The sequence below is a fragment of the Vanellus vanellus genome (genome assembly GCF_965231255.1).
Source record: "Vanellus vanellus genome assembly, chromosome: 2".
In the NCBI taxonomy this organism is placed as follows: domain Eukaryota; kingdom Metazoa; phylum Chordata; class Aves; order Charadriiformes; family Charadriidae; genus Vanellus; species Vanellus vanellus.
The window spans coordinates 102,654,267-102,677,708 of NC_138906.1; the positions used below are offsets into that span (position 1 = coordinate 102,654,267).

The 23,442-nt window shown below is 37.4% G+C and overlaps 1 protein-coding gene across 1 annotated transcript in view; it reads left to right on the plus strand.

Annotated features, from left to right (window-relative positions):
- CTNNAL1 (catenin alpha like 1) overlaps nucleotides 1-23,442 on the plus strand; it is a 63,024-nt gene that overhangs the window by 29,360 nt on the left and 10,222 nt on the right. The window contains exons 3-11 of the mRNA XM_082479964.1: nucleotides 454-641; nucleotides 5,134-5,253; nucleotides 7,438-7,527; nucleotides 7,838-8,008; nucleotides 9,020-9,220; nucleotides 13,444-13,530; nucleotides 16,960-17,118; nucleotides 18,703-18,795; nucleotides 19,086-19,236. Coding sequence (XP_082336090.1) covers nucleotides 454-641; nucleotides 5,134-5,253; nucleotides 7,438-7,527; nucleotides 7,838-8,008; nucleotides 9,020-9,220; nucleotides 13,444-13,530; nucleotides 16,960-17,118; nucleotides 18,703-18,795; nucleotides 19,086-19,236 — 1,260 coding nt within the window. The remainder of the gene's footprint in view (nucleotides 1-453; nucleotides 642-5,133; nucleotides 5,254-7,437; nucleotides 7,528-7,837; nucleotides 8,009-9,019; nucleotides 9,221-13,443; nucleotides 13,531-16,959; nucleotides 17,119-18,702; nucleotides 18,796-19,085; nucleotides 19,237-23,442) is intronic.

The following is a 23,442-nucleotide window of genomic DNA, read 5'->3' on the forward strand; positions in this document are numbered from 1 at the left end:
ATGGGAATACTAACTTAAATTTGGAAGGTGGAGGAAAATCTGTAGCTCTTCGTTCCTTGCTGCATCCTACTCCTTCAGTGGGTTGATACTGCAAGTGTTGACACTGACTTGTCTTTTGCTATTAAAATTGGAAAAATGTCTCCCATTAATGTTTTCTCCCTCCACACTCCCCAGCTCCACCCCCTCTACCTCAAATATCTGTAGACTACTGTAAGAAAATTAATGTATGTTACAGATGGAAGAATGAGGCAGTACTGAATAATAGTCCAAATTTAAATATGGAGAGGGTGCCACCAACAGTCAGTAGAAGGAAGTGAAGTGAAATAAAAAAAGAGTTGTAGGTAGCTGTGAAATTGTTGTTTTATCCCTCAAAGGTAAAAGTTAAGAACGCTTAATGGCCCGGTATCCATTTTTGTAAGTATGAAATGTTAATTATTTATTTTTTCCCTCTAGGTGAAACAATCGCACAGCTTACAGACGTGGCAAGCTTGGATCATCCAGAATCTGATAGCCACATAACAATCTTTACAGACAAAACGGGTGTGGTAAAAGCTGCAAGGTTGTTGCTTTCTTCTGTCACAAAGGTGCTGGTGTTAGCAGACAGAATTGTTATTAAGCAAATTATAACTTCCAGAAACAAGGTATTTGTAGCTTCTTTTTTGTTTTGTTCAACTGATACCTGGAGTCAATGCAAAAGAGCGGTGCTAAATGAAGTTGTATTTTCATTTTATCTCTAGGAAAGGTGCAAAATAGGTAAAAAATGAATGTCTTATACATTTTCACCTACCAGACATCTGAAAGGGGATGTCTGTAAGTCAGGAGGAATAAAATAACAATTTTCAGTGACTTTCTACATTTTATGTGACCTGTATTGCTCTATTGATTTAGTATGCTGGAGAAGATGCTGCGTTACTGCTTATTTAACTTCAAGTTTGCTATGAGGTGGAAAGTGTGTCTGTCAGTAAAATGGCCAATAAAAGCTTCTACTTGTTAAGGGCAGGATGTTTGTACTGTCAGGATCAAGACAGGGAGAACATTATGAACGTGTCTAAGGCAGAAAGCTGTGAGGAACGCTGATAAAAGTCTGTGCTAGTGAAATGAGGCTTACAGATTAAAAGTTTCATGTTCAGTTTAACTTAGGTCTTGAAACTACTTAGCTGATTTCAATAATGTATGAAGACCCATTTAACCTAAAATGTAATCTATTTCGTGTACTGTCTTGGCTGTAGGATATTCTTCCTTTTTTTTTTCTCCGCTGACATGCTGAAACAAAAATAGAAAAAACTCATATTTGAAAAATGAGAGCCTAATAGGGCCTGGGTTTTTCCATTAGTTTTCAACTCATAATCCAATCTTTCCTCTTTTGACTTCTCATACTATCTCTTCCTTTCATAGAATCATAGAATCATAGGGTTGGAAGGGACCTCTGGAGATCTAGTCCAATCCCCCTGCCAGAGCAGGGACACCTTAGAGTAGGTTGCACAGGAACCTGTCCAGGCGGGTTTTGAATGTCTCCAGAGATGGAGACTCCACCACCTCCCTGGGCAGCCTGTTCCAGTGCTCTACCACCCTCAAGGTAAAGAAGTTCCTCCTCATGTTTAGGTGGAACTTCCTATACTCAAGTTTGTGCCCGTTACCTCTTGTCCTGTCACTGAGCACCACCAAAAAGAGCCTGGCCCCAGGCTTTGTCCCACTTTGTTTTCCAGACATGCTGGTTTCTATTTTGCAGCTTCTAGATCCAAGACACTTAGCTGAGTCCAGGATTCAAAAACTACAGCAATACCTGCTTCACTCTGGCTTTAGACTTAGCAGTGCTCTTTGCAGTCTTAGTGCTCCCTTCTTCTCCCTGTGGTTGGTGAAGGTGGCAGCAGTTTTATCAATATTAATTTGCTGAAATTACTTCTAGCTTTGGTCTTTTCTTGCACTGGAGACCAGAATGGTGCATCTAATACCTTTTGTTGCCTTTCCTGAGCTTTTCTCCTGAGCTTTTTTCCTGCCCTTGTCTGCAACCATGCCGTGATCTGAATTAATTTACCTTTCCAAAAATGGCTGGTGTTAACACAGATTTAGGCTACAGAGCAACTGTGCAAGTGCTCCTGTCATGAAGGGATAAGGAGGGATTTATCCTTTCAGCAGTAGGGCATGACAGTCTTAAATATATATGAAATTATTGTCCTATATGCAGAGGTGCAACTATAGTAAGCATATGTGCAGAATTTAATTTTGAAGTTATTTAAAATGAAGTCTCATTTTCCAGAGTAAGTGTGTCTGTCTGTTTGCCAGAGTCACCCTACTCTTTGTGGTCTTTTGAGTTTTACTGCTTTCTTCTTTCTATGCATATTCTACACATATTTGAGAATGTTGCCTTCTGTTTATGATATTGATAGAGCAATTTGCATTTCTAGGACCAAATTAAACAAATGATGATGTCTTATACAGGCATACCCTGGTATTTATAGAGTACACTCCTGAAAAGTGTGTCAGACACTGGTACGATGGATAGCAAAGCAGTTCTTCCTGTAAGAAGTGTGGTAGAGGAATGTGGGATGTGGCCAGGGACTTACGAAGTGCACACAAATACTCAGAGGCAGTGGAGTATAATATGGCATAGAGGATGGAAAGGCAGGAGCAGGATCATCAGTACTGCCAACTGGATCAGATGCAGGCTGTTTGGAATGAGTCACTGCTCCAGAAGATTTCAGCTGCTTTTTCATCTTAGAGACTAAATGCTCAGTGTTAAACTTTTAGTGCCAGTTTGCTTGCTGCCTCTTTCTGAATGCCTTAATTTTCATTGTCATAACCATCTTCCTCATATGAATCAAGAGTACTTAAGTCAACCAAGGGCAAAGGACAGAAAAAGAGCATAGTGGCTGTACATCCGATCTCGTAGACTGATGAAGTGATTGAGATCTTCTGGAATGGTGATCTGCTCCAGAACCTAACCTCTGGTTGATGATCCAGATGATACTATTCCTGCTTCTGCATCCTCTGCACCATATATACCATCCCTGTGTTCTTAGATTGTGTGCATTTTATAAGTCCCTGCCCACATTTTTCCTATCTTGCAAAATTTGTTTCACTGTCCATCAGACTTAGTCACTGCATCAGTGAGCTTAACGTCTTGCTCCACTTACTGTCCCCAGTCAGGTTAGGAGTGCCAGAACAATGAATAGGGAAGTGACAGATAGGGGGGGTGTTTCTGCACTATGCAGATTGGATCAAAATATGGATGTGCCCTGAAGTGATGTCAGCCTATGACTGCTGTCTGAAAGGTGACATTCATAGTGCAGCAGTGGCTGTGTAATACTAAGTTCTAATTTAGATATTATAGGAATTTAAAGCTTTTTTATACATATTTTTAAACTTGTATTTGAAAATGTACATTTTAACTACTGTCTGTGTGTTTCATGTTGAAGAAAGTTTAAAATGAAAAATTACAAAGACATCACAGGTATTTTGTATTTTAACAGCTTTTTGAATATGCTTTAGACAAATTTAGAGCTGCCTGAATGGTTTGTTCCTGCATGTAGTTTCTTGGAATGTCAGCTCTGCCTGGAATGTCTAGAATTGTTAGGTGTAATGGAAATGTGTGTGCTTTCACTGAAATATTTATTTGACAAGAGATTGGTCATGACAGAAACATTGCTCTAGGGTAACTGTAACAGAGTTGCTTGCAACCAAGACCACACTCATGAAGTACTATACTTCCTTAAATGGAGAATGATGGAGCATAATCACTATTATTTTTTTATCCACTCTTAGAAGAGAAAGTTGGACTTCAACTGGTATGTTTTATTCTTTCTCCATATTCCCTTTTCTACATCCTCACTTTCCCAGTCCTGTGGTTCTCTGCTGCTTCCGCTCTTGTACCTCTATTTTCAGATCTTCGTCTTTGTGCAGCTTCCTTCTAAGTCCTTTATACCCCAGCCTTGCTCATGCATCAACACCTGAATCATGGAAGTTCCTGTTTCTGCAGCCTTTGTGGAACTTGCTGCATAACTTAAGATACTCAGACAGATACTGCAGTGATAAAGCAGTCACAGGATCTAGTGGAACATTTGCTTTACATAGATTATAAGACTGAGGACCTGTTCTATTACAAAAGAATGGGTCTTCCAGGATGGTTTACTTGGGTTGCAGAGAGGGGGTAGTTTGTCATAATCAAGTATGTAGAGTGCTTTTTTAGTTGGGGGGAAGATACTTTTGGCATAGGAAAGGAAAAATAAGTTGACATTTCTCCCTTTCAAGTACAGTTTGTAAAATTTTCATGTGGTTTCTTATCTCCAGTCACAGTAAAGAACTGCTTTGACTATCTTTCCTTCTGAAGATATTTAGTGGATTTGAAAGATCGCTTTGGGATGAGCAACTGTACCTCTAACCTGAAAAACCCTAATGTTAATCTTTGTTGTAAACCATACTGTAGTGACTTCAGCAGGATAGCTTCAGTAATTTATAAGCTATATGATAATTTTTGCTGAATATTTTAAAAAAATGCTGATTTCACATATTTTTATATATCTTGAGTAAGAGCTTGGTGCAACTTGGGTTCATTTACTTTGTTTTATACAGAGATAAAAATCTTCAGAGTTAGAGTAAGTTGTTATGGAAAGTATAATACCATATATTAACTAATTTCTAACTTTTTTTGTTTTGAGGAATGTGGTTGCTTTTTTTTAATGCACACAACCATTAAAACACTTGTCTGAGTGCAACTGTGATTTTAGACTTTGAAAGTTATGCATATGAAATTGAACTTTGAAACTGAGAGTTACAACATAGGGATATAAACTGTAGATTAATTTCAAGTACTTATGTTTTTAAAATTAATATGACAGTAAAATTTCTTCTAAATTTAGACACTGAATCCTGTAATACCATTACTCTTAATATTGGGATAAGTAAGGAAAATGTTTTTTGAGGGTTGACAACAAATGACGCATTTTGAATGAAGCATGATTGTTAATTTAGACTTATTTCCAACTGTTGAGTTCTTAATGCTTAAATAGTGACAAAATATATACATTTTAAACAACATGATTTAGAAGTGTCTGCAAATAATAATATTCCTAGTTTAGTAATAGTATTTTCTGTTTATCATCTTGATAATCTACAGTATTTTCCGTTATCTTGCAGGTTCTTGCAACGATGGAACAACTAGAAAAAGTCAATAGTTTCCAGGAGTTTGTACAAATATTCAGCCAGTTTGGAAATGAAATGGTAGAGTTTGCCCATTTAACTGGAGATCGGCAAAATGTAAGTATTAATGAAAAGCTGTGAGAGATGTAAGGTATCATTTTCATCTGATTCGCTGGAAGATGTGGGTTCTTCTGGGATGATTAACTATTACAAAACATAAATGATTGCTGTTGTCCTGTCTCTGAAACCTAGCTACTTCTCCTTGCTCCATCCAAAGGACATCTTATTTTAAAGCTCAGCCTGAGAAATATCACTGTGGTGTTTGATCTGCATATCTTCCAGAACCCTGGATGCATGTTATTTGAGATGTCCTTTGACTTCAATCACGGTCTTTTGGCTCTAACTTTTCTGGCTTATTACTCTGGTAGAGAATTTCTGTTGTTACTTGACAGAAATGTTTGATATTTGCGCACAGTGAAGGGATTTGAAAGCAGTGTAATAATTTTAGAAAACTCCAAACGTGAATTCTTTAGATCCTAATAAAGCATTTGCCCATATTTTTTATTATTATTGAATATTTTTCTAGGTTTAGGTCAAAACCTTCTTACATTGTGGTAATGTTTTTTTACTTCTCGCATGCAGCTACTCCTCGAAGCCTTTCATTCACACAGAAAGCTCTTTGCTGCTACTTCCATGTACATAAAAGGTTTGCTGAGGCTTAAGACTTCTGCTGTGAGCTCAGTTGCTTCCCCTTGGCAATCAAATCCTCCGTTCAGAACTGAACCAGGGTCTCATACAGAGATACAGAGTCCCTAATATCCAGCAAAATTCAGAATTCAGTTTGCATAAATAATTGGCCAACCTCATGCATATAGAAGTAGGTTTTGGTGATATGGTGGAGCATCCTTCAGATAAAACATATGACAACTTTGCTAAAAAAAATAACCCACTCTTTTTACTGTTGATGTGTTCCAAGTTTGCTAACTACATGCTCAGAATCAAATAATCAGTTCTGGAAAAGCTACATGTAATTAAAGGAAATACCTGCTTGGAAAGAAAATCTCTTTATTTTTCCCTGAAGTATTCATAGCAGTTGTTCCTTGAAAAGAGAAGGGTGCATTACTACTACATACTCTTTTCAGCTGTTTTTGGTTTTCAATGTTAACTGGTCTTTGACTCTCTTCTCCTTGCCTACTTGATTCTTTTAGGAGAGTGTTTCATTAGTATTTTTAAATTGTGTCAGTGACATGCTCACTTTACAGCCTGAAGGCTGCTATGTGGCATTGTTAGTTTTATTGGGTGGAAACATCCCTCAAAGTATTTTTCCTTGGTATAATTATAATAAGTATGCCAGAAATTCTTGAGTGTGGTCAGATACATCAGAATGTAATGTCAGAATTTCAGAAATGAGCTGTTTGTTTGTTTGTTTGTTTTTTTAAATGTGGTGATTTTGATCTTAAAGGTTTTCTGTAGTTGCTATGTGAAATTTTTATTAAAATGTCAGAAGGCTGCAGCTGTGATTTATCCAGGTGTTTTTCCTGATCTAGGGTAAATTAGGATTAATTCCATCTTGTGAACTGTTCACTTTTCAGCTGGTCCCATTCAGCTGACTGTTTAACACTCAAATAGCACTCAGCTATCTTCGCTACTGTTGAAAAGATCTTAGTTGTAGCTTTGTAAGTACTTCCTCTTGTTAGACTCGTTTACGTGTTGAGGGATTCATGTCTTGCCCTCTTCCCTCCCTCCCACCCCCGTCCCAATTTGGACTCTAAATTTTTCCCTTTTGATGAACTTTTCTGGTGGTATAGTTCAGTTTTGCAGGTATATCCCTCTTCCTGGAGAGTTCTTGAAAAGTTTCTGTACACAATGCCTTTCTACAGAGAAATTGCTTTTTTAGCCTGGTAAAACATACTTTATTACTCAGCCTTACCCTCTCCCCTATTTCAGACAATTTTTTTTAGTCAGGTCTATTTTTTCCCCTCATTTTCCTGTTTTATGAATAATGCTATATGACAAAGATAGCAAAATTAGTGACAGTTTACCTAACATGCTTTGTGTCTCCGAGATCTTCCTTCTTTGAAATCTTGATTGAATAGAGCCAAGAATAAATGCATAAATTAAAATCTGTCTGAAAATCAAGTTCTAGATCATGAGTTAGGCTGAAAATAGCAGTTGTCAGACATAAAGAAGCTTTCTCACAACTTATCCATCTGCAAGAGAGTTTTCTTTTTCCAGTCTCACAAGCAGTTAACATTTTAGACATTGTGTAATAGTCATGCCATTTTTTCTTTTGATGTTTAGGATTTGAAGGATGAGAAGAAAAAGGCTAGAATGGCAGCATCTAGGGCTGTTCTTGAGAAGTGCACCATGATGCTCCTGACTGCTTCAAAGGTGAGTGAGCATGTGTGCACTTACACAACTTGCATAAATCACAGAGTGTGGCATTTAGCAGGATAGCTGACTCTTCTTTCTCAGCCCCACTTTAAACTTCATGCCAAAGGATGTAAGAGTAAAGAATAAGTAGAGGAAAATCTTTATATTCTGAGTAACGCTATGAGTTCTACGTAACACATTAGCAGTTTAACAGAAAGGATTTATCATATTCTAACACAATCTTTAGACTTGCCTTAGCAGGAAGCATTCATTATGCTATACTGCACATGTGCTCCATCATAATACTTACTTTGTTTTCTTTAAAAAGACTTGTCTGAGGCATCCAGACTGTGAATCTGCTCGTATAAACAAAGATGGAGTTTTTCATCGCATGAGATTAGCTTTGGAACAGGTAATAGAAATTGTAACTGACTCTCGACCAAATGGAGAAAATGAAATGGCCCCTATCAGCATATATTCTGGCATCAAAGAATTCAAGGTAAGAATAGAAATGGTATTGTTTTCTACAGCCTAATAAGTTACCTCAAAACTAGAATTTTGGGGAAAAAAAAAAAAATTAAGTTCCAAATGATGGAGCTGCATCTTTTCGGCAGTGTAATTTAAATAACTCTTAGAGAATCTGACAAGAGGTGATTAGAATTTCATTATCATTGCCAAAGTACACTTTCTGATACTTGCCCATCTCCTCCTGAATTGGAATGCATTCAGAACTCTAATGTTTTGTTGAGGTGATGCCTTGAACAGTAAATAAACTTAAGTATCATGATACCAGTCAGAACCTCATTAAAATACTTGTGGTTGAAGAGTTCTTGCTTCATAATTGGTAGTATTTTTAATACTGCACACAAATTATTCATCCAAACGTATAAAAGAGCAAACTGTCATTCAAAGGAAATGTCATGAATTGAAATTGTATCTTGTAGCGCAGTCTATTTTTCCTGATAAAGGATTATCTAAATTTCATGCTCAGTTAAGAAGAGTTAATGAACAACCATGTCTTACTTACTTTTTTTTAAATTATTATTATTTATTTATCTATCCTCTCCCTCCCCTTAGAATTTGGTTAAAATTTTTGTGAAGTGCCTCAAAGTATTCAATTTGCTACATGTAAATTTTTAGAAGAATACTCAAAATAGATGATATGGATGTGGAAAAACTTTTAAAGAGCAAACAAAATCTGAATACACAATTAATTTCTGAAACTTACTGAACTTAACTTTATTGACAGCAGGAGAACAGTAATGTATTTGCTGTTACTTCTGATGAGTCACCAGTAATTTGCTGATGGTATTATTACCAAAAACCCCAAAGCCTAAACCTGATGTCTGCATACAGACAAATTGTTGGATTACTTTGAAAATAAGTGGGGGGAAAAAAAAAAGCATTGAAGAGAAAAATAAAATGTAAATTGATGTGTCTGATTTCTGTATTTGCATCACAACTGTATAACCACATAAGTTCTCAAGGAACTGATATGTTTCTTTTTCAGAATAAGGTGGAGGGTCTTCGTGAGAATCTTTATTTTCTCTCAAAAGAGAACCTTTCAACAATGCTGGAAGTTATCCTGGAACATACGGAGGACTTCACAGACTCTGCCTATACCAGTCATGAGCACCGAGAACACATTTTGGAGCTGTCTAAACAGGCTAAAATGGAACTAGAGCAGCTGGTTTCAGTGTGGATGCAAGCTGTAAGAGCTTTTTAGCAAAGTAAATCTTTTCACCTCTACTTTGGAAAGACATTTTCAATGCAGTGTTTCTTCTGGTCTAGGAAGAGAGAACTATGTGTATTACTCACAGTGAGAGCTGATCAAAGAAGTCAGTTTGTTCTGTGCTTCTGCAGCTTCAATATGTTCTATCTTCCCTCTTCCCCAGTGGTATTGGTTCACTGATTCTTTGATGGCTAAATTAGGCTACTAATGGTGGTAGCCTAATTTTAATGAAGCTCTAAGTGGAAATAAGGCCAGTGGAAGTATCATTATAGAGTCTTAAACAGTTAGGTCTTTTGGTTGAGTAGTTTGGAGACTTTGATTGTCTTGATCCAATGGCAGTGACCAAAGTTTTTGTTTCTTATTTTCAACAGAGTATTGAAAACAAGCTATTGAAAAGGGAAATATTCTAAAAAATTGACTTTTTTTTTTAATCTTGTGGAGAGAGGAGAGAGACACTAGAACTTCCAGGGGATTTTTGTTTGTCCTTTTTACAAGATTTAAATGATGGTAGTTTTCCTTTTTAGAAAAGCAGCATGTTAAGCTTCCTTCTGTCATTTGTCTTATGTTGTTCCATGAAGATGATACAAGATACGTGCAAAAAGGGGAGGAAGAGCAGAGATGGAAATGCAGTTTCTGATGTTGACTTGCTTTCAGTCTTGTTCCTGTGGAAATGCATAGCACAAAATCTTACCAACACTCTGAAATATGGCAGATGTATACTAGTATAGGATACTTATTTAACTGAATATATTACTTATGAGAAAGCATTTTTATTCAGTATATATAACCAGTATAGGTTAGGGGCGGACCTGCTGGAAAGTAGCTCGGAGGAGAAGGATCTGGGGGTCCTAGTAGACAGTAAATTATCCATGACCCAGCAATGTGCCCTTGTTGCCAAAAAGGCCAATGGAATCCTGGGCTGCATAGGGAAGAGCGTGACCAGTAGGTCGAGGGAGGTCATTCTCCCCCTCTACTCTGCACTGGTGAGGCCACAACTGGAATACTATGTCCAGTTTTGGGCTCCCCAGTTCAAGAGGGACAGGGAACTGCTGGAGCGAGTCCAGCAAAGGGCAACTAAGATGATTGAGGGCTTGGAGCATCTCCCTTATGAGGAAAGGCTGAAAGAGCTGGGACTCTTTAGCCTGGAGAAGAGAAGGCTGAGGGGAGACTTTATTAATGCATACAAGTATCTAAAGGGTGGGTTGAAGGTGGATGGAGCCAGGCTCTTTTCAATGGTTCCCAATGACAGGACGAGGGGTAATGGGCACAAGTTAGAACATAGGAAGTTCCGTTCAAATACACGGAAAAACTTCTTTACGGTGAGGGTGACAGAGCACTGGAACAGGCTGCCCAGGGAGGTTGTGGAGTCCCCTTCTCTGGAGATTTTCAAGACCCGCCTGGATGCAGTCCTGAGTAATGTGCTCTAGGCAATCCTGCTTTAGCAGGGGAGTTGGACTAGATGATCTCTAGAGGTCCCTTCCAACTCTGAAAACTCTGTGATTCTGTGATTCCTTTTCTCCTCTTTGAATCAGATGCTGCAGTCAGGTGTTCTTAATGCAGTAGTGCAGTTGGAAGAGCATATAAGTCTTATTGATAATAAAGACTGTTGTTATTACAAAGGCGACACATAAAGAATATTAATTGCATAGAATCCCATAACTACCAGAAACTAAAACTGTGTTTAGCTTCACGTTGGTGGTTAGCCCTGGTAGGTAGCTGTGTAAGCACTGCTGAGCAATAGCTAACACATCCCTGTGTTATCAACACTGGTTTTATCACAAATCCAAAACAGCACTGTGGCAGATATTATGAAGAAAATAATTCTCTCCCAGGCAAAACCAGTACACTTGTGTATTTCTAAGCTCTATTACTAGTGGAAACTGATCACCTCTAGATAATTTACATGCTACATTTCAAGTGATAGAAATGAGATTCTGGTGTAAGACTATGCATATATATGTTCTGTGAAAAAACTTTGGCGTGCAAATTTGTGCTTATGCATTGAGTATTTTGGGGATACATGAACTGGGCGATATGTAGAGCTTTTACGGTACCCAGTTATAGAATCATAGAATTTTCTAGGTTGGAAGGGACCTTTAAAATCATTGAGTCCAACCATCAACCTAACACTGCCAAAACCACTGCTAAACCATGTCCCTAAGCACCACATCTACATGTCTTTTAAATACCTCAAGGGATGGTGATTCCACTGCTTCCCTGGGCAGCCTGTTCCAATGCTTGACAACCCTTTCGGTGAAGAAATTGTACCTAATACCCAATCTAAACCTCCCCAGTGTAACTTGCCATTTCCTCTTGTCCAATTGCTTGTTACTTGGGAGAAGAGACTGACCCCCACCTCACTACAACCTCCTTTCAGGTAGCTATAGAGAGCGATGAATGAGGTCTGCCCTCAGCCTCTTTTTCTCCAGGCTAAACAACCCCAGTTTCCTCAGCTGTTCCTCATATGACTTGTCCTCCAGACTCCTCACCAGCTTTGTTGCCCTTCTCTGGACACGTTCTAGCACCTCAATGTCTCTCTTGTAGTGAGGCACCCAAAACTGAACACGGGATTTGAGGTGGGACCTTACCAGTGCCGAGTACAGGGGGACAATCATTTCCCTAGTCCGGTTCACCACACTATTCCTGATACAAGCCGGTATCTTACTGGCTTTCATGGCCACCTGGGAACACTGCTGGCTCATATTCAGCCTGCTGTCAACCAACAGCCCCAGGTCCTTTTCCACCAGGCAGCTTTACAGCCATTCTTCCCCAAGCCTGTCACACTGCTTGGGGTTGTTGTGACCCAGGTGCAGGATGCCGCACTTGGCCTTGTTGAACCTCATACTATTGGCCTCAGCCCGTCGATCCAGCCTGTCCACATCCCTCTGTAGGGCCATCCTACTCTCAAGCAGGTCAACGCTCTCCACTCACAATACTTCCATTTAACAAGCAGAGTAACTGTGAGTCTTCAGTAAAGAGTGTATTTTAAAACAGAAGTGTACTGTAACCTAGTTCAGGTCTAAATTAGACTGACATCACTGATCTGCTCTTGTTTGTATAATTGTAAGTTAATGAAAACTAGCTGGAGCACGACGGATAAGCTGTTGATTGAATCTTAAATGTTTCTGAAATCTTTCCTGTGCATGTTCAAGTTCATAAGATCACAAGCTACTGTCATGTTTGTTTTCTTTTAACCTCATTTTGGCTAGGCAATTACTTCACTTGTGTTTAAGAGGAAAAAAAAAAAAAAGAAAAAAGTTGCACATAGAAGGAACAAAAATGTGCACATTAAGTAAAAGAAATAAAAAGGACAGTCTAGTGAGTGTAAAACATGGTCCTTGTGTTAAAAGTGATGATCTTTAAGGTCCCTTCCAACCTAAACCATTCTATGATTCTGTGATTTTGTGATGTTACACTTTTACACAAATTACTTAAAAGGAAAACATTAAATTTGAGGGACGGGTAGCTTTGAGACTTAGAACAGATAAGAATACCTGAGAAAATTATCATATTGGCTTGGGTGGATTTTTTTTCCTTTAAGTAAAATGGAGGGTGTGCGTGTCTATACCTCCATACATTTTGTGTGTATGTTTATGTTAACTCTTTTCACAGTGTATGTTTCTTAACATTTGGGTTTTTCCATAGATAGGTGCTATTTGCATAAGTGGGAGCTCTGTCTTGAAGCTACCTCAACAAAATGTTGTTAGCAACTGTACTCGTTTAAATCAGACAATGATCTAAAGACTTACAAGGGTGTTTTAAGTAACCTTTTTGTAATTCAATGTAGAACATTTGGTATAATGTTTAGGTACCGCTACTTTAGAATTGTGTTTATATTTAAAAAAAAAAACAGGCCTTAAACTGTTGCTCTGCTTCAGGATACTTGGACAGAAGATTTTTGGAAGTTGTTCCTGAAAAAAGCTCAGTGAGATTCAGAAATAAATTCCTGTTGAACAGAAAGAGTCAATTAGTTTGCATCACTATTACTTTTAGATTTGATTTGGTGATAAATGTTTCTGTAAAAGAATTTTTCAAGTAAAATATACACAGGATGTGCAAATGAAAACATTACATCTAGAGAGAAAAGACTGTCTTCTAAAGCAAGTTGAAGTAATGACACATCACGTGAAGGTGGGATTTGCTGGATTTTTTGTGTAATGTTTTGTTGGCTTCTTTTGTTGGCTTCTTTCTTTGGCTTGTAGCAAAACCAGAAGACAAAGGATCTCATGGAAGACTTAGAAGTAGCCATTTTAAAAACATGCCAGTGCATGAATGAACTTAAAAGAGAGGTAAGTTGAGTTTAAGCAAGCATAAAGTGAATAAAAGCTTGAATATCTTACTTGTTTTATGTGAAGTTGTAAAACAGGATCTTGTATCCAAAAAGGCTAGTATCTATTTATAGACGAGAGTAGCTAAATCAAAATTACATTAGTCATTTTCTGTGCCCTTACTTAGAACTGATTAGAAATCTGGAGGATACATTGTCTTTTTGCTAACTCTTGACAACAATGAAAAAAAAAAAAAGAGAAACGTTTGGAAATAAGTACTGTGTATATAATCGTTACTTGAAATGTAAAAGCTAATCTTTCCTTGGATGCATGCATCACTGTTTTAAATACTTTTTCTTGTTAGCATGTGCTTAAATGAGTAAATTACATTTACTGTTTGTTTCTACATAACCTGTTCTGTTGATTTCTATAGCAGAAATATGTTATGACAGTGCCTTATGCCCATTTTTTTTTCTAGATAGTTGGCAGCCATGTATGTGCTTGTTGTAAAACATTATTGTCCGAAATGCAAGCATGCTGGGTGTCAACTTAAATAGACGTCCGAGATAGCTGTCTCATTTGGTACGTGGGATGGGCTGCGCTTGCTGCTCAGGGTCCTTTTCCCCACATTCTAATGGATAGCATTGGCGCCTTGTCTGTTCCACAGATTTGAGCCGAATACAGAATTACTGGTTTCTGGCAGCTTCTGAAATATTTGCAAAGCATTCAGAGATCTTTTCAACTGCTTCATATTATTGTTCCATTAAACAGATGGGAAAATGAAGACTAAGGACAGAGAGGGTTTCAATATTAGGTGACAGAGCAGTGCAGAGATGTTAGGGAAGTATGGTGAACTTGCTCAGACTGAGCTCTCAGCTGCTGCAACTGGAAAAACTCGAGTGCTCAAAAAATCATGCTGTGTATTTTTTAATAGAGGCAAAATGAGAAATTAAGTCTTTGGGATTATAATTACTGCAGCTGTGCTGAAGATTTGAACAGTGCTTTGAAGCAGTGCATTGGGCCCCTGGAAGATGGAGGATACATAATTTGTATGTATTTGGTCACCATTATGTAGGAAGTCAGTAGCAGAGCTTTTCCAGAGTGACATTCAGCTGCTTTAACTGTAAGATCATGCTTTTTGAGTATCATCACTCCCGGTGCTGAATGAGGAGGAAGGGTTCCCAGTGAGAATAGTATGCGCCTATGTAATTCCACAGATCACAAAGTCAAAGGTGGCTGGAATATAGTATGTTGAAGAAATTGTTAATAGCTTGTATTTTCTTGCAGCTCCATAAATGTAAGTCATACCATATTGTCCTGCCCACGGGTTTTTCTTTATTAAAACGTCATGCGACAAAAACTATACATTGTCATGTGACAATACCAGAAAATTACCTTCTGTAAGCCAGCTAACAGGGGTGGCAAAAGGGGTACCTGTGCCCTGTGGTGTAGCTCCATCTTAAAAGCAACACAGGTGAAAACATAGTACACTGTTCCAGAAATTGTGAAGCAAATTGAGTGGGTTTGGATTTCTAAACTAACAAATTCTAAGTTCTGTATGAACTGCTTTGGTGACCTGTAGAGTATGAAAGCTTGCTTAGTAAGACTTTTTTTTTTAAATGCACAGGATTCATGCTACTTAGAGAAGTAAATTGAGAGTATTGGGTCATTTTCCTTATTCTGTATGTAATGATTGGATTGATCCCAGAGTAGCTATGTTTCTGTACATGGCTGAGGAGGACTGTCCTGTCAGTCTGACTATGGGTGCAGTGTATCAGTCAGCAACCAGGGTCTCTGTTGGTGAAATTTAAGTATTGTGACTCTAATTAAAGTGTTTTTGAGAGCCTGGATGGCTTAGAACACAAGACAGCCTTGTTAAAAGTGGTTCTTGCCCATCTCTGTCACTTTATGGAAGATATAAAAGGTACGTTTCTTCCTTGAGGTGATTTTCCCGCTAATGATCAGAGACAGCATTAAGTAGAAGTAAATTTCTTTTTTAGATCAGGATGAAAAGAATCTCTAATGAAAATGTAATCTCTATGTAGCCTATATATAAATGAGAATTGCCAGTTCCTACTGTAACATTACACGCCTTGCAGATATCCTTTCTTCGGAGCTATTTCTGAGATTAGTGGTTTGTACTAATTTTAATGGCATGCAAGCAATGCTATATAAATAGTTTATAACTGATTGTCATAGCTTTTTTTTGTCTCTAAAAAAACAATCGCAGCAGGTTTTGAAGCAACAATGCAGGTTTCTTGCATGAAATAAAAAAAAAAAAACCAACAAAAAAAAAACCAAAAAACCCCTTTAATTCTGGACTGCACAGGAATTACTGCTGGGGAACGGGGTAAAAATAGGTAGAGTCCAGTGGAATAAAACCTCAATATATCCTAGTAAACATTCTCTTCTGTACCGTATCAAGGCCCACCAGTGTCACAATTTCAAGCTCATTGCATTCATAAGAAATTGAAAAATAACTTTCCTCTTGAACAAGTTTGTTGTATATTCATTGCTGTCCAGCAAAGTGAGCGTAATATTACAAGACTCATAATAGTCTTAAGAGCATAAGAATGGTTTGCTGTTTCTAAAGAGGTTGCTATTTTGTTTTTACCATTGTTTTTAAAATGGGACTGATTAGAAGGCATAGGTAAAACTACTATGACTAGACAGTAGAACTAGCAGCAGCTGTCACTTACATCTGTTGTTGAGCAGTCCTTCACAGCACAATTTCAGCAGATCCATGGATGTGAAAGGATGTCTGGATTTAGGGATATGTTTCAAGGGGAAGCCTCTCGTGCTGGTAGGGAGTGTCAAGAGAGTGTTTGAGACTTCTCCAAGGCCCATCTCTAGCTTCAATCTCTTTGCAGAAAAGATGCTTTTTATTTTTCCTAAGGCTGTGTTCCAAGCTGATTATATTCAAGCTTTTCTTTGCATCACTAAGAATTCAATTTATTTATAGGAACTTAATTTCTAATAGACTGTAAATTCAGATGCTGTGTGGCTTTAGTCTGATTCACAGTTTAATGTGGGTCCTTCATGAGAAGTAGAGCGCCCATTGTCCCATGCTTGTACTGAAGTTGATGCCCCAACAAATTCATGCACCTGTTTTTTTCCCAGCTGTAACATTATCAGAAAGCAGCAGTGTGATAACTTCGTGTCCTGATTTTACCCAGCTGCTCTTTTGTTTTTCTCCATATTTGGTTGCGGGGTGGATTGCTTTTTTTTTTTTTTTTTTGGAGTGCAGTGGATTTTATCTTTATACTTTGAATAGTAATTGAAGAATTAAAGCCCCAGATAATATGCAGGCAGTATACGAGCTTTCATGGCAGTAAATTTTTTGCTTCTTAGAGAAATCAATCCGTCTCTTAAGTTTATTTGACGTGGTACTGGATGATTTTTTTTGCCTTCCAAGATTTATCTCTCCTCCTTCTTTTAATGCTACTCAAGGTCCACAGTGCAGCAACATCTTTGGCAGCAGATCTGCTAAAATACCATACGGATCATATGGTTCTCAAAGCATTAAAAATCACAGGAGTAGAAGGAAATCTTGAAGCTGTAGCAGAATATACTTGCAAGCTATCAGAGCAGAAAGAACAACTTGTTGAGGTGAGTTCATGGCTACTTTCATTTTGTAAGGCACTTAGAAAATGAGTGGCTGGATTTGTCTTAATCTGTTCTTTACGACGGCTTTGGTCTGTGTTTATGTAATTTTTATTTTGTTTTCCTAGTATACTGTTGAATTTTGTATTGTTCTTGGTAGGGTCTGAGCTAGAGGTGTCACTGTGGCATACAGTTGTTGTAGAAGGGATGTACAGTTGAACCCAATTCTCCTGGATCTAGACTCAATCTGTATGTATATATGGGGACTAAAAGATTCATTAAAAAATAGGTTTGTAGATCCAAGTAGTGGTGGTAGCCTTTGTCTTTCAAGCAGTAGGCGTCCAGCAACATTCTAAGAATGCTGGGAATGTAAGGTTAAGTTTCTTAATGCGCTAACTTGACCGTTTTGAAGATCTTGTGTAGTTTTTATCAGTCAAGAGGGCCACTGAAAGTCTTTTCTCCTTGGTGAAAAGCAGTGTGTATGTTTCATGTACTAATACATTCATGGTTTCATATGGTAGTATTCACACATGTGAACAAACAGAACTTCCAAGACTACTGAGAGATCATGGCTCTTAGTAGTGCTTGTGGAGACCATGTCTGCCATGCGTACCTTGTTGCTCTCTCGTCTGACAGATGAGCAGAAGTAGCTGTACCAGTAGGAAACACACAAAGATAAATCACTTTGATCTGGAACATGGTGATGCCAGAAGCTATACTTGCATGGCATCTAATATTAATTTCTAAAATATTCTGATGTCATCTGGGGCTTGAGGATTCATCCTAGAAGCATGAATATGCAGAAGTAGCACCCTTGAACTTGTGGGACTGGCAAATCAAAGCTGTGGATTTTTAATTTTGGCTTTAATGTCCCCTTTTTCTATGACTAATTAGCGTGCCATTAAGATCCTAGTTTTTTTTCAGGCATAACCATGAGATTAAATAGTGTTTGTATGTGAGGCCTTATAGCATTTCTGATGATGGACAGTGCAATTAGTTTCTTATGTGCTGTCTCTGTCTTACAAATTTTTCTCTTAATTTGAAAACATCAATGTTCCTTCTCAGCCTTTAATCTTATTTAACAAACAAACAAAAAAGATGACTAAATTTTGCTTACTGTGAAAGGAAACAGTATTTCTTCCTTAAATTAATTTGATGTTGATTTGCTCAAAGATAATTCAGTCTCCTGGATGATGAAAGCCTAAATTTTCCACATGGTTGCTAATTGATGTGTAAGCCTGTTTTGGTAGTCATTTATGCTACAGTTTTTCCAAGTTCCATAGGTGTCTGATTACTTTCAAGTTTATTTAGACATAAATATGTGAAATTGTTGTTGGTTTATTTTTATGTATTTGTTAAGACTTTTCTTTCTCTTGGTGATTTTCTACACGTCCCAAGTCAGGACTTAGCTCTGTTTTTATTGTAAATGCTCCCTGAGAAACACTCAGCTCTGCAGTCCCAAATAAGTTTCTGAAAGGACTATCAATAACTTTGTGTGTGTGTGTTTGTGCATGTGCACCTTTTCTTAGTAGTAAGGAAAGCATATTTTTTTACCATTCTTTTCTCTTTATATTTATAAAAAATATTTAGATGTGTCGTTTATTGAGGCACGTTTCTGGAACTGAGCCTCTCGAGATTACTTGCATACATGCAGAAGATACCTTTCAGGTCACTGGCCCACAGGTATGCTTAGCTTTTGTCTGGCCACTTCTACTGGACATAAATCAGTCAAAATTACTTGTATGATTTTTTTAAGACTAATGAACTATTGAAAGAGTTATACTTTAATGATAGGTGGTAGCTAAAAGAATGCAGATGGAAGATCATCAAGCCTGCAAATATCAGATGAATACATTACAAAGACATAATAATAGCTGTTTAATTTTGTGGTTTGCCTGTGAAGGCATTTGTGAATTTGTGTACAACACTATGTACTGGGACTTCCAATAGCAAATATTTTCTTCTCTGTCCAGATAATTTCTGCTGCAGAAACACTGGCATTACATCCATCTAGCAAGATTGCAAAAGAAAATCTTGAGGTGTTCTGTGAGGCTTGGGAGTCTCAACTGAGTGACATGTCTCTGTTGTTAAGAGAAATCAATGATGTGTTTGAAGGAAGAAGAGGTAAGAAGGCTATGTAGAAACAGAAAAATGTAGTTTTCAAAACATGTAGTCTAAGAATTTTAAGTGTGATTTAGGAAATACTGTTTTCTTAAGAGAAGAGTGCAATAAACAGTCCCCCATCCCATATGGTAATGTGGAATCTTGGTGGCAGAAACAAATACATTGGTTTTGTATAAATGTCGAATTAGGGTACTTACTGGATTTTTCTCAAAGAAAAACAGCCAAAAATTTAAAGTCCCGATTTGTGTAAAATTAGGTATGTTTCACTTTCTGCACTGTGGCTAGTTCAAATGGAACTGTTGAAAGTACACAAAAGTATTTGACACTGCTCTTTGCCAGCGGTGTCCAAATATCAGGTGTGCAGGGCTATCATCCACCTTTTGGTTTGTCTAGGACATATCAGTTCATGACACTATCAAGATATAACTTGAATTGTGTGACATCTTTAATTAATTTCCTGTATTTCTGGAAAACATATATATACATACACACACATATATTCTATACTGTCAGCTTGTCTTGTATTCACTTCATAACATAGTGAATGTAGTTATTTGATTTTTAAACTGCTGTCCTTTCTTCTGGATGGAATCTCTGGCGACTCTGCACAATCTTGGGATATTTTCTCTGGTTGGTAAGTTTATTGGTATTTGTACAATATGTAGAAGAAAACCTTGGAATCTTAAGAAAAAAGTTCTGTGCTTACTTTTAGCATAGGGTAATTACCTTTAAAATGGAAGCCATTTTCTTTTTCATTTTTATCTAACAATTTTTTTTTTCAGGTGGTGTCTTTAGTGTAGCCTGTCATACTTCTTGCGGCTACGTGTTTGTTTCAGTCTTTAAGATGTAATTGCATACAGATAGAATGTAATATATAATAATAATGAATGTCTTGTATTTTTAAGAAAATCACTCAGGTTTAAAAGTTTAGATTTAGTTAAATACAGGGACTTCATTTTTTTTGTATCTAAGATACAGGAAAAAATAAATCCTTATTCAGGTTAGATGACACTTTATCAATGGTACAATTCTTCATCTTGCTGTTAATGTGAGACCTTTTTTTCATTTTTAGAGTTTATTTTGTCAGTTTAACTTTCTGTATTTGATCAGGTTTTTGTGTAAGCAGTTCTTTTCTGCCAACTTTATTGTGAGGACAGTAAACAACCAACCACAGGGCAGTAATATCTTAAATTGTTGCTGTTCGTTGCTGGATGAATGTGTGTCTGAGCCTGACGACTAGTAAAAGGAAAACATATATTGAAATTCTGAGTGGGTTTACAGTAATTGTGTGTAGAGCAGGTTATTGGGAATTTGAGGCGTTTTAGAAATACATGATTGTTATCCTACTTGTTCTTCCACCTTTGTCTGGAATGCCACATAAAGATGTGTAGCAGAGATCCTGTTTATGGGCCTTTTAATTTTCAGTGGGGTTTTTGTTTGTTTTGGGAGCCAAATACATATTGACGTCCTTTAAACATGACATTAAATTTTATATAACACAACTTAAAATATGTTATTACTCTAACATTAATAAGTTACAATAAATTTGGAATTTGCAGGGCTGATCATGCAGTATCTTTTTTCATATTCATATAATAGTCTAGCAGGGTTGAATGATAACCTTTTTATATATTTATGTGCGTGTGTGTGTATACATACATATATTTGACCATATTTAATAGGATGAGAATCATGCAGTCAGAGCAAAGCATATACTTGGCTCTCCAAACAAATAGTTTTTTGAAGTGTTGTGGCAGATTCCCGGCCTCTCCTGTAGTTAGAAATTTTCTCTTCTCTTGTGGCTGTTGACAGCAGATAGCAGACATTTTCCACAAGTGTTACTTCCCAATTTCTTTAAAGCGTCATTTCACAGGGCAACCCCATGTCATTGCTTGAAGGAGAGAGGAGAGAATGGGTAGGTGTTGCTGAGTGTGTTAGAGGCTATAGCGTGTGTAGGCCAGGGTCTAGTGAAGACTCTCCTCTGTTTGGCATAGCCAGATGAGTCTGTTCTTGTTACCGTCTCTCGATTCTTCAGTCTTTCCTTCAGCATAAAGTGTTCTGATACCACCATTTTTAAGATAGTAAGCGTAGCTTGTATTCTTTATATGGCCTTGGGTACATTATGTCTTGTATTGCCAAAATGATGCTTAAGAAATCATGTGTCTGTTTTCCTATCTCGTGGCTCAGCCTCATAAGGGACACCTCTCCTACTCTGGGTTTTCATATTAACTATCAGTTATCTCCTTAGAAATAATTTGGTCTCCTATATGCACCCATCTTCTACACTCTGTGTTGTGGGCTAATCTTTTTTTTTCTTTGTATGCTTGTTTTCTCTTTTTGGACTTCAGGGTGACTCTTGTCCAAAAAAAAAAAAAAAAAAAAATCTCACACAAATATCCCCCACCTTTTTGCTTCCAGACAATACCCTAAAGTTACCTTGTGACTTTCAACAGTTTTTTCTCCTAGAAAACACGACTGATGGCTTATTTTATTCTTCTTGTAACTCACGATACTTGTCTTAATGTCGAGGTTGGTAAAAGTGTCTTTATTTTACAGACTAAAATGTAAGAAGTGCTTTATTCCTAGTAGAATTGTGATTGTGTGTAACAGAAGATAGAATTACAGTAACAAAGTGATATATATTTTTTTTCTCCTCAGTTTAAAAACTTGTATTTTTGTACTACCAATTTAAATGTTTGGCTTTGTTAGAGAGTTCAGAATACAGCTTAAGAGGCAAAAATTGAATGGTGACTAAATGTGCTGGACACATCAAATAAAAGAAGCATTTTTCTGATTACACTAGATTCACATTGTTTATACTCATTTCTTTTCTTTTACAAGCAATTGCATAACTCCTTATCCAGTGTTTCTTTCATGGCAGCAAATTAGGTATTTCTCGTATTGAGGTTCAAAACTCACATGGATAGAGAGCCAGATTTAGCTTGGAGATGAAGCAATATTTTACTCAATTTTAATGTAATTGCACCAGATCATGCCCAAATTGAAATGGGCTCGTCTTGGGGAAGGGGTCGCACATTCACATAGAGGTGGGGGAGGTTGGTGAGCACACCACAGCCCAGTTACCCTCACGTGTATTTTGAAAATGTCTCTGTGCTATGCAGAACTGTACAATGAGGTAGAGTTGAACTTCTTTTGCTTAATTCTAAAACACTTTTTAATCCAACAGCGAGGAGGCCTATTCTGCACAGTGTTGATGTCTGAAACGTTGTGTGGCTGTGCTGGGCTGAGGAGAGTGCCAGCCACCTCTAGAGGGTGGCTCCTGCCAGCCGGGAGATGTGGTTCAGCAGGTGGAGGGATCGGTTTGTTCTCAGAATTACTAGTTTAGGTTAGATACTTAACTTTGAGGCTCTTGCACTTTGAGACGAATCCCCTAACGAAAGTACCTCTCATTGATCCTATCTGTTGGATCTCAGCCAATCTCTTTTTTTTTTTTTCCTAACTTTTTTGATTCAACATGCTTGAGAAAAATGTGAATAATCCCCTGATTGCTCCCTTGAAACTTTGTTGTAAGTGAAAGAATGATTTATGAAATTAACTTCCTTTTCTGCCCTCCTCTTTTGTTTTGCTCACTTGATTTGAGAGGAGTTAAATGACCATGAGGATTGGGAGGGCTGTAATTGATGAATAGGGGATACAGATCAGAATTTCAGAATTTAGAAATCAGACTTCTAGGAGGAAGGGTGAAGCAGGGATGCAGCCATCTTACTCTCAGATAGGAAGTGAGGTCAAAAGCAGGATTTAGAAGTTGAAATGGAGATGTTTTGGAAGGAAGAAGATGGCTGAAACTACTAGAAAGTGGAAAATTGGAAGACAAAGAGGATGAAATAATAAAAATTAATTTTAAATTAAAAAAAGGAAAAGCGTTAGAGAAAACACGTTACAAAAAAGCAAAGGCAGACTGGAATAAGTAAAAGGAAGATCCTAATATGGCAAAAAGTCTTTTGCTATTATAGCAAAAATCTGACTTACAAACTAAGGAAATTAAATACCTGAAAAAATGTGCGTATTCTGTTAATGGAATCAAATATAAATTCTGTGATTATACTGATGTAATTAAGTATTTTCTGATGAAGTAGGATTATCTCTGGCCTGAGTTGATCTACGCTTTTGAAAGGTCTGGTATCTGTGAGTCCAGTGAGGTGGGTTTTTTGTGTGTGTTTTCTGTTTTGTTTTTTTTGTGTTTTT